The sequence below is a fragment of the Molossus molossus genome, unplaced genomic scaffold (genome assembly GCF_014108415.1).
Source record: "Molossus molossus isolate mMolMol1 unplaced genomic scaffold, mMolMol1.p scaffold_m16_p_22, whole genome shotgun sequence".
Lineage (NCBI taxonomy): Eukaryota > Metazoa > Chordata > Mammalia > Chiroptera > Molossidae > Molossus > Molossus molossus.
This window is the reverse complement of record NW_023425358.1, coordinates 21,022,550-21,034,686: the sequence shown is the minus strand read 5'-3', so window position 1 is coordinate 21,034,686 and position 12,137 is coordinate 21,022,550. Positions and strand designations below refer to the sequence as shown.

The window sequence follows — 12,137 nt, the reverse complement described above, 5'->3', positions numbered from 1 at the left end:
TTAGATTCTATATTTAAAGTAAACATCTTTATACTTGCAGGTTATTTAATTTTACAAATGATTGTTACTCAAGTATTGCCTATAAGTTTTGGCAAGTTTTCAATAAATTATACATGCATGCCATGCTCTGACTATTAACCAATTACCTGAAAGAAACTTAATTTTTTAGGATCTAGGGTACAAAGATAAAAGAGCAATTTTTTGTAAAATTTTGTACACATACATGCACACTCACACCACATACACACCTCATTCTCTTTCAGCTTCAGTATTTCTTACTTCTACTATATATTCTGCTTAATATTCCTAAAACAATTATTTTATTTACTCACCTGATCAAACTTGCTGACTTTCCATTGATTGCAGAATAAAGCATACATTCCTTAGCCTGGCTTTTAAGATCCATATTAATTTCTCCTCAAAGTTCTTATCATACATGCAAGAGTAATAATTTTATTATATACCTTTTTGACAACTGAATATTATCAGGTTTGACAAAAAGGATGAACTCATCATTCATTGCAACTATATAGTGTACCAAAGAAGCAAGCTTGTATAGAAAAATCATGTCTAGAATTCAAGAACCAGATCTAGATATAAAAAAGCTTTTGGGGAGTTGGTTTTACTCTAAAGTCATATTTAAGTAGCAGAATTATTAAAACTTCAATAGTTGAAACTTTTAGTAGACTAAAATAACACTGAATTTGAGTAAGGTAATCAAAGACTTACCATCCTGACTTCTAAAACATCGATTACTTTCACCTGCTTTTGTATTTTAAATAAATGAAATCATACAGTAGTACTTATTTGTATCTGGTTTATTTTTTTTTCAGGTTTATGTATGAGAGTCATCTATATTTTTAAGTATAGTTGTAGATCGTTCATTCTCATTGCTGAATGGTATTCCATTGGGAAATATCACAATTTGTTTATCCATTCTCTTGTTGCTAGACATTTGGATAGTTTCCAATTTGAGACTATTGTGAACAGTGCTATTATGAACATTCTTTTGGTGAGCATATGAACACAGATCTGTCAAGTATATACCTACGAGTGGAATAGGGTTATACGATCTGTGTATATTTAGCTTTAGTAGATACCACTAAGCAATTTTCCAAAGAAGTTGTACCCATTTACTTTTTTTTTTTTAATCCACACCCGAGGACATTTTTCCATATTTTGTTCAGATAGAGTGGGAGGGAGAGAGAGAGAGAGAAACATCGACGTGAAAGGGACACATCGAGTGGTTGCCACCTGCATGACCCAACTAAGGCCAGGGACAAACTGCAACTGAGGTACGTGCCCTTAGTGGGAACTGAACCCGGGTCTCTCTGGACCACAGGCCAATGCTCTAACCGCTGAGCCAAACCGGCCAGGGCAAGGTTGTACCCATTTACACTCCTACAACGAATGTTTTTAAATCTTTAATTGATCTTCATCCTTGTCAAAATTTTTTTTTAAGTTCTCACCCGAGGATATTTTACCATTGATTTTTAGACAAAGTGGAAGGGAGGGGTGGGAAGAGAGAGAGAGAAACATCCATGTGAGAGAGATATCGACTGGTTGCCTCCTGCAAGACCCCAACCAGGTCTGGGTATTGAACCTGCAACCCAGGTACGTGCTCTTGATCAGCAATCAAACCCGAGACCCTTCAGTCTGCCGGCTGATGCTCTAACTGCTGAGCCAGACAGGCCAATGCAGTATTTTTTTTTTATTCTAAAATTTTTTAGCCATTTTGGTGGGTGTATAGTGTTATCTTATTGTAATTTTAATGTGAAGTTTGAGCACTTTTTCATTGTTTATTGGCCATTTGGATATTCTCTTTTGTGAAGGGTCTTCTGTTCAAGTCTTTCGCCCATTTTCCTTTTCCATTGTATGTCTTTTTCTTGGTGAATTTTAGGAGTTCTTTATACATTCTGGAATGAGTCCTTTGTCAGACCTATGTGTTACACTATCTTCTCCCACTCTTGAGTTGTCTATTTGCACTGAAATTTTTTTTTTTTTTTTAATCCTCACCCGAGGACATTTTTCCATTTTTTGTTCAGACAGAGTGGGAGGGAGAGAGAGGAACAGAGAGAGAGAGAGAAACATCGATGTGAAAGGAACACATCGAGTGGCTGCCACCCGCACGACTGACCAGGGCCGGGGACAAACTGCAACCGAGGTTCGCACCCTTAGCGGGAACCGAACCCGGGTCTCTCAGGACCACAGGCCGATGCTCTAACCGCTGAGCAAAACCGGCCAGGGCTTGAGTTGTCTATTTGTTCTTAATAGTGTATTAATGAACAGAAGTTCTTAAGTTTAATATATATAATTCATCAATATTTGGAAAATACTGTAAAATTATAATGTATTGAGACAACACTAGCTGGAGTCCATGAGGCATATTTTGTGCTTAGATTAAAGAAGACAGCAAAAAAAGCAGTCTCATAGACTAATTAATTGTGACAAAAATGATCACATTTTAATTTTTATGTTAATACACATATACAATAAGCATTGAATGGTATGACAAATGTATGTTGTTATAACTCAAGATACAAAACAAGCTCTGGCCGGTTTGGCTCAGCGGTTGTACCATCGGCCTGCGGACCAGAGAGTCCCAGGTTTGGTTCCCACGAGTGGCACGTATCAAAATAAAAAGATAAACAAACTATCAGCAGATATTCTGTATGCAAAATGACTATTAGTTGATAGACACTTCTTACATACTGAAATAAAATTCATGTATCTGTCACTCTCTTATGACATGCCTAATATGGCATACTGTTTCTTTTGGTGCTTGGGACAATACCCAACCAACTGAGCCACACCAGCCAGTGGCATACTGTTTCTTAAGGCAGACTATACATACTATCCAATCATTTAAGAACAACTGTATAAATTGTTTAATATGTCATATACACACATATAAACTTTAGAAGGAAACAATTGTTAGCATCGATGATTTTTATAGAACACTATCTGACATCTCACAGAACCTTAGTAGTTTGCAGAACCTAGTTTAAGCAAAGCACAAAGGGATGTGAAAATACATGGTAGTGGAATAGTAGATGAATAGTATTTCCTCATGGCTAGAGAGTAGGGTGCATAGGAGAGAATAAAGGAGTCAAGGCAGAGAGGAGGTGGTGGTAAATGAAGCAGGAGAGATAGGCAAGGATAAGATTTAGACAGTTCTCAAATGCCACTCTAAGGTCTTGAACTCTGTCCTGTATGAACACTGGGAGTGTCACAATAAGACTTGTATTCTTTAAAGTTAGTGATGACAATATGAAGGACAGATTTAATGAAAGGAACTGTTGACAGGGAGATCACGGGCTACAGTAGTAATAAAGGGGAGAAGTGACTATGTCCTGAACCAAGACGGTAGCAATGAGAAAAGGGAAAGGAGGAAACAAATTTGAGAACTCTTTTAGAGAAAATTAATAGAATTTAGTGATTGGCTATGGGATATGAAGGAGAGAGAGAAGCCAAAGATGATTCTACTTCTAGCATGTATGACTGGAGTGATGGCTGATTCATTTGTCTGAGAATGAATCTTTAGATCAGGTTGCAGTCAGGGGTGATAGAGATAAACTGAGTTTGAAGGGTGTATAAAGTGGTCTAGGTGCAGAAGTTCAGAAAATAGAAATATAGAAGTGGGGCTCAGAACAGAAATCAGGACTCAGTCTTCTCTGTATAGGCTATAGCTGAAGCAGTGAGAATAGATGAGATGACCCAAGAAGAGAGAGCTCTGAAAAGAGTAAAGGATTGAAGACAGAATCCTGGGATGGGACCAACATTTAAAGGGCAGATAAACTGGAAAAAAATAAAAGATTGAGAGCTATACGGAGGGACAGGTGAAAAATCAAAAGAAAATAGTATTATGGCAGCTGAGAGAGAAGAGGGAAAGTGTAAGCAAAAGTGTCGAGCACTGACGAGAAGTTACATATAGCACTGAGAAGAGGTGGATGACAGGATGTGCTTGGTGACTTTGGAGGGAGTAGTATAGAATGGATGGGATAAAAGACAGATTGCCATGTGTTCTAAGGATTGTGTGAAAAGGAAGGGGAGATATAATAGAACTCCAGTTTTGCCTCAAATCTATGGATCATTGTGAAATAAATTATATTAGCTTTGAATTACTTGGGTAAAAGTCTCTGCCTCTCTCCTTTGCCTTGTCTGTGATCTAATTGAATGCATCGCTTACAGCCTGTTTCCTTTTGATTACCTATAAAGGTACCACATTAGAAGTCTTGAAAATCGTTCCATCATATCTGTGGTAATGATGTGATGGACTGACCATATTAAAGAATACTAATCTTTTTCATTGTTTTTTTCCAGGAAACAATTTTCCCATCCCAAATTACTGATGAGCGTGAGTCACTGGTAATGGTGAAGAAACTTTTTGCTACTTCTATCTCATGTATAACATATTTAAGGGGGCTGTTTCCAGAGAGCTCTTATGGAGAACGCCATTTGGAAGGTAAAGTTCAACTAAATGGTTACGTTGGCTGTTGTAGCCCTTTTCTCTATTCAGCAGAAGTAAACCTTTAATTTCTCACAGAGTGTGCTAATTCCAAATCATGGGCCTGTTCTTCAAGAACAATTTCCTAATTCATTTTTCGTTTTAATTTCACTATGTTTAGGTGTTTTACTTAGTTCCTGGCTAGATACCAAATGACAGACTGAGGAGAAAAGAAATCTGTATGGACAAGCCCAATAATTCTAAACTATACCTATAAAAGCAGCAGCCAGATCAGAATCTGTTTGGATGCTATGGATTTGCATTGTTTTGTACCCCAATTGAATTTGTTCTTTAAATTATACTTTGGCATTGAGGAAGTTTAATGGAGCCAGGTGAAAAACTCTTCTTCCTATTAACATATATGTAAATATGCTGTAAAAACCAAACCCATTTGTTGATTAGCATGGATATTTAGACAATCATTGTTCTAATCAGCTTTAGTCCTTTCTCAATTGCCAGGTCCTCAATTTTCCTTCCTTTTATTTCTTTTCTTTGGGTATTTTTTATTTATTGATTTGAGAGAGAGAGGGAGGGAAAGAGAGGGAGAAACATCAATTTGTTGTTTCATTTATTTTTGCATTCATTGGTTGATACTTGTATGTATGTGCCCTGATCCAACCCGCAGCTTTAGTATATTGGGATGACACTAAACAACTGAGCTATCTGGCCAGGGCCTTTTTGTTTCTTGTGTCCTTAAAGTTATGATCTCATTTTCACATATTACAAGCCGTTTCTCTGGCTCCTTTCCTTCTGTTGAATTAAGAAAAAAAAAAAAATGTGCCTAGGACTCCTCAATTTTTCAAAATCTTATTATTTGTTTAAAAAGTTGGATTGTGAAAACAATTCAGAAAATCTTGCTGATTTGTTACTAAAGTGGGAACTATCATTTGACAAGTAATTGCCCAGCTCTTCCTCTTGGGAACATGCCCATGCCTTCTTCCCTCTCAGGTGTGTATCCTTACTTTTCTCTCCTAAACTCTAAAGGTCTCCATGAGACTTGCAACCAGGGGAGCAGTGGGCAGTGGCAGCTCGACCCAGGCTTACCCCCTGATCTTTGTCTCCGTGGCCCCTTTTCTCTAACTTTCCAGTGGCTAAAAATAGCTCAATGTTGGCTCATTTCTTTCCTATAACATTTCTAGAGAGCCAAAGTAGCCTCGCCTAGGCTTTCTCCTGTTGCTTCTATCCTAAGTCCTTTCTTGTTTCACTGTCTCAGTTTTAATAAACATACTCTGAAAATAAAAAATAAAATAAACAGAGAGGACTACAAGTGTCCTTGTAACATAACTATTTTTAAAAATCTAACTTTACTTTCAATGTCTTATATCTGTATTTAATTATATACCTTGACCTCGTTCCAATTTAATTTTTTAAAATATGTTTTTATTGATTTTTTTAGAGAGAGAGGAAGGGAGAGATAGAAACATCAATCGGTTGCCTCCTGCATGCCCCCTACAGGGGATCTGGCCCACAACCTGGGCATGTGCCCTGACCTGGAATTGAACCAGGACCACTCAGTCCATGCGACGACACTTAATCCACTGAGCCACACCGGCCAAGCTCAATTTAATTTTATTAAACAACATTTTACTCTCTACATGGGCATCAATGAAATACTTGTATGCTATAAACACAAAAGCAAGATATTTATAAGTATGAGAACCTCACATGCATTATGTCCTTTCTTTTTGGTTTATTGGATATAAATCTATAATAGTAAATATGCTTATAGATAGCACATAATTATAGTTTCCCCTTTTGTTTAGAACATAGAATTGGAAAAAGACATGTTTTGGGTAGTTAACTGTTAAAAAACAAAATTTGAAGATCTAATTGGCTTTATTGAGTAACTCATAAATTGGGCAGCATCCCATCCAGCATCTGGAAGAGTACTCTGAGGGGTTGTACAAAGTGGAAGCTATTTATAGGAAGAAGGGTGGAGCAAGGACGCTATTAACAAACAAAAGAATGGATTATTTTTTGTACCAGACATCTTTTCTTTGGGGGACGATAATGGGAAGGGTTTTTATCATGAAGATTGTCTCTTCTTTCTGTGGAGGATGGAGAGGGCCCATAGTGACAGATTACCTTACTGATGCTTGACCAGAAAATTTTATACTGGCTGATTAAGATTATATTTCTGGGAGAGATTAAAACTGCATTTAGATCTAGTATTAAATCTAGGTTTGGTATCATGGACTTTTAGTACAATTGACTTCATTTTAGGCCTGTGGTTTTTTTCTTTAACACAATTAAGCACTTATTGTGTGCCAGTCATTACTCTAGGCATGGAGGTTGGGAGTAGGGTAATACCATTCCTATAGCTTTATTTTTTGTGACAGTTTTTGTCTCCCTCTCAATGTTTGTACTTAAAGTAGCATGCATCATAAAAATGCTCAATACTCCTATGTCATTCTCTTTTTTTGTAACCCTTAAATGTTATAAGAACATGGAATAATTTTAATATCCCACAATAGAGGTAGAGGTGACATACATTTTAGGATAAGAAAACAATATGAAAAGGTGAAGTGACATATGCAAAGTCATATATGAGTCAGTGATTGATTTTGGACTGATCTAAACTAAAACTCTTTTTATACAATTTTCTATTCTTCCCTGTGTCGACATAAGAATGTCCAAACCTCCAACAATGAGAAAAAAAATGCAAAATAAATTTTTAAAAAGAAAAAGAAAACAAAAAACAAAACAAGCCATTTGACCCAGTGATCCCACTTCTAGGAATATATCCTAAGAAGCCCGAAACACCATTCAGAAAGAATATATGTATCCACCATGTTCATAGCAGCACTATTTACAATAGTTAAGATCTGGAAACAGCCCAAGTGTCCATCAGTAGACAAATGGATAAAAAAGCTGTGGTACATATACACAGTGGAGTTGTTATGCAGCTGTAAGAAAGAAAGATCTCCTATCCTTTGAGACGATGTGGAGGGACCTGGAGAGTATTATCCTAAGCGAAATAAGCCAAGCAGAGAAAGACAAATATCACATGATCTCACTTAATTGTGGAATATAATTAATATAACAGTCTGAGGAACAGGGTAGATAGACTCAAAGATGTGGAAGTAGGGTACAGACCCACAGCCCTCAGAAGAAGGGGTGGGGGTGGGGAGGAGATAAACCACAGAACTTATATGCCTATACACATAACTGATGGACATGGACAACAAAGCTGGGGTGGGGGTGGGGGGATGGGGAGGAGGGTGTCAGTGGGGAAAAAAGGAGAAACATCTGTAACAAAAATAAATTAAAAAAAAAGAAACAAAACAGAAGAATGTCCAAACCTATAGATAATTTTTATAAGAGTTTATTTGAGTCAAAATGACAGCATGCTGGAAAGCAAGATCTCAAATGCTCTGGAGAATGACAGTTTTGCAATTTCTTTTACACATCAGGAATTAAGGGAACATGAGGAAGATTACATGAAGGTGGGAGAAAGCAAGGCAGGAAATTTCTATGATAGGATTACAGGATAGTTAACCACTCTTGAGAGTGGTTAGGTCTTTAGGGGTCTGGAAAAAGGATTCCTCTGGCATTTCAAAGGTGTGTTAACCTAAATGCACAAGAACAATGGACAAGGCTTGCTTAAGATAAACCTTTTATTAAAGAAATTATATACCTGGGGTTTACTTACCCACCATGACCTGCCCAATTAGGAATTTATGATCATGTTAATGAAGGGGAAAAGGCCTGGTCTCCTCTGGCTAGTGGGGGTAGACTTGGATAACCTGAGAAAAGGAATTTTCTGAGACCCATAAGGGAAAATGAGGGATTTTTATTTGCAAGAAATTAAATCCCTGAGTTTCCAAAGTTCCATTGCCCTTAATCCAGTCATAGAAGTGTAGCTAGTACTTCAGTAGAGCTAAAATCAGAGCAAGGGGCCAGGGTTTCCATACCATGTTGGAGCCGGGTGCAGTCCACATCAGGCTAGCTTAGCTTGTGTTTCCCTGCTGCAGTTCATTAGTTCATTGCATGTGGGGTCCACAAGAGAGACCGAACTCCTTTGTTTAGGGGATTATGTATTCCCAAATTTTTGCCTGTTTGTAGTGGCCACACCCATTTTGGTCAACCATCTTTGTCCACAGGTTTGACTGACAGGCAAGTACTTTTCCTTTGTTACCCCAACTTTACTGGGCATGCGTCTATCTTTCCTTTGTTGGGTCCTTTTCCCCAGTGTTTTTGCAGGGAATAGGCTAGTGGTTCCCTGGGGAGTGTAAATTTGTAGCTTCCTGGTGAAGCTGCCCAAATTACATGCCTTTAATGTCTGGCCTTCCCTTTGCTTCTTTCCTATTAATAACTAGCTAATTACAAGGATATCAATCAGATCACCCTATGAGGTTACTTTTAGTCACTGGACTTGTCAAATGTATTATAGAGCTGCTTTTTTTGTTCACACCTAACTATAAGGTAGTTGAATTTCAGATGGAAATCAATATTTGAGAATAATCTGTGGGAAAATATTTATTTGTTTTGTCACTGATAGGAAGAGAAATATCAGAGAAGTGACTTGAGATTGAGGTGTATGTCTTAAATTGGTTAATGAAGATGGTCTCAATATTACCTTATGATTACTTAAAATTCAACAGAAGCGCCCTGGCCCGTTTGGCTCAGCGGTTAGAGCGTCGGCCTGCGGTCCAGAGAGACTCGGGTTCTGTTTCCGCTAAGGGCAAGTACCTCGGTTGCAGTTTGTCCCTGGCTCTGGTTGGGTCATGTGGGTAGCAACCACTCATTGTGTCCCTTTCATGTCGATGTTTCTCTCCCTCCCTCCCTCCCACTCTATCTGAACAAAAAATGGAAAAATGTCCTTGGGTGAGAATAAAAAAAAAAAAAATTTTCAACAGAAGCAAAGAAGTGACACAAATTGATTTTGCAAGCAATTTAGTTGTGCTACTGTTGGGAATGAAAATTTTTTCTTCTACGCTTCTAGATTCCTTGAATTGTCTAATAATTAAATTGACATAAGATTAACATGAGAAAAACAAATTTAATTTTGTATATACAGGTGCCCTATGCAAATATGAGAGCAAAGGCAGTCAGGCAATTAAGGCTTATATGCCATCCAGAGCTAAGGAATGGGATAAGGGCCTGGGAGTTTCAAAGAGAAGTAGGGCAATTCACAGGAAGATAAGAGGAGCAGGTGTTTGGTTGTTAGATATTTTCCCTGTTATGAAGATAAGTCTTTCAGATAAAAAGTTATCGCTAATAGCCCTGGCCTGTTTGGCTCAGCAGTTAGAGCCTCAGCCCAGAGGACTGAAGGGTCGCAAGTTTGATTCCAGGTCAAGGGCATGAACCTGCAACCTTCCCAGTCAAGGGCACATACTTGGGTTGCAGGTTCAATCCCTGGTCAGATTTGTGAGGGAGGCAACCAATCTATGTCTCTCTCACACATCAATGTTTCCCTCCCCCTCCCTTCCACTCTATCTAAAAATCAATGGAAAAATGTCCTTGGGTAAGGATCCCCCACCCCTCAAGTTCTCTCTGATAATAGCTCTCTTTCTGGGCCAGGCCCTCTGTCTAAATTCTTTTAATCAGTTAAAGGAAAGGTAAAAGTTTACCTTGAGTCAGCTGGGTCTTGATTACCATCAGCTCCAAATAATCCACATATGATTTATTTTTAGATATTTAGAGATTCCAAATATTTTTATAAGCTATAAAACTAAGTTATATAAATAAAATAGTTAAAGGAAATACCTTTATTTAGAATGGACAATTTTAGTACAGCAGTCATTTATTGAAAATAGACTTTGTTTCTATTTTTGTAGACCTCAGTTTAAGAATCCTCCGAGAAGATAAAAAATGTCCTGGGTCACTGCATGTTATCAAATGGTAAGTAACTGAAATTTTACAGAAGTTAAATGTTATTTTTATCATGCCTGAAATTACCCATAAGACTTTATTTGGTAACATCATTTCTTTAAAACAATTTCTGTCTTTTATTTAAAACAATAATTTTCTATAAATTTGTAACAATTATTCAGTGTTATTTTAAGATACTGATTTGGTGTTGTTTGTGTAGTAAATAGACTTCTATAAAAAAAGAAAAATACCAAACAATATTTGATTACTCATCATAGGCATGTCAGTGTCCTAAATAGTATGGGAGCCAACAAGAAAAATAAGATGTGATTCTGTACCTCAAAATTACTTACCTATTATTTATAAACTTCTATCAACATATTAAAAGATAGTGAGAGTTTTAAAAATTGATTAAATGGGAAAGGTAAATGATTATCAATTTAATGTACTTCAAAGCAAAAAAATGTAAATTCTGTACTTGGAATTTTTTTTGGCTTTGCGTCTAGTTCAAATTGACATCAACATTTATTTCTTGACAGGATTCAAGGTTGTTTTGATGCTATGGAAAAGAAATACGTAAGAATTTTTTAACATTTACACTAGGATCAAAGACTTATCTTTTATCCCTTAAAAAAAGTTTAGCCTTTATTTTGTTGTGTTTTAACACTGTACCAGTGCATACATTTGCATTCATGAACAAGTTTCTTTTTATTTTATGTCTTTGTTGTCCCATTGATGTCTCATTTACATCAACTAGAAACCCTCATTTTTCTTTTTTACATACTCATATATATTTTGACCACAGAATTTCCTCTGAAGTCACTGGAAGAGATCCACAGGATGTGGGAGAGGGGCGACAAGAATCTGGCATTTTAGCACATTGAGCATGTTCAAAATAGTAGCGATTCAATGTGCAGATATGAAAGGCAAAAATGGATTTAAATAATCCGTTTTTATCCTGTGTTGGTTATTTTGTTAACTATGTTTGGTGCATATATATAAACCTGTTCCCTCAAAATAGCTAGTATTGTAGCTCAAATTTTTTAGAAATGCAGCTTAAATTTTAAGTGCATCAGATCTTTCTTGCTGCCCAAGACAGCTATAAGGGTGTAAAAATTAGAGGCTCTAGTCCTAGTTGAAAAGACAAGATATATATAAATCAACTTTCTATCACTGCTTCCCCCCCCTTTTCTTCATCTGTGTCTTCTTTTTACTCCTCAATTTCTGTTTCTTTAAGAAATCCTGAAGTGAATAAGTCTTACATTGGATTATTTCGTTGCATACGTACATTTTCTTTTTTATTCAGTACTGACCTGGGGAACTGAGGGATACAAAAATGAAACAGATATATGATTGTGCACTTAAAGAACTTACAGACCATGGCAGAAGATAAATGATATTCATACACATGGTTGATCAGTTATTATATACTGGCCCAGCTGTACCTGTTTTTTAAAATATTCTGTATCCAGATGGTAAATAACTGCTTCTCTGAGATCCCAAATGACCTCCACAATGGTCTCCCTCTCACCCCACCAGTAGCTCTTTGGGGATCTTCACAGTCATCTCCACAATCAAGAAACTAAAGGATTAGCAAACCTGGCCCATGGGAGCTTCCAGAAACCCAGCTCCAGGGCTAAATTTTCATCCTTTCTGATTAGTTAGTACCTGTGCCATATTGGGCTGTTAAATACTACCCCCCCCCATATTTTAACTATCACCTCTATCACAAGTATAAGTAACCATAATACTCATCAGAAAGTGATGCATGTCAGAGGAAAGATATGGATTGTGTGTAATGGAAGTATGGAAAAGG

At 37.0% G+C, this 12,137-nt stretch overlaps 1 protein-coding gene across 17 annotated transcripts in view; it reads left to right on the top strand.

Annotated features, from left to right (window-relative positions):
- The window catches only part of HORMAD2 (HORMA domain containing 2), a 122,481-nt gene that overhangs the window by 22,142 nt on the left and 88,202 nt on the right, over positions 1-12,137 (top strand). For 16 of the 17 annotated variants that reach the window (XM_036276227.1, XM_036276221.1, XM_036276220.1 and 13 more), the window contains 3 exons: positions 4,324-4,465; positions 10,288-10,351; positions 10,861-10,897. In XM_036276227.1, the coding sequence (XP_036132120.1) occupies positions 4,324-4,465; positions 10,288-10,351; positions 10,861-10,897 (243 nt within the window). The remainder of the gene's footprint in view (positions 1-4,323; positions 4,466-10,287; positions 10,352-10,860; positions 10,898-12,137) is intronic. The other variant, XM_036276233.1, reaches the window with a different exon arrangement.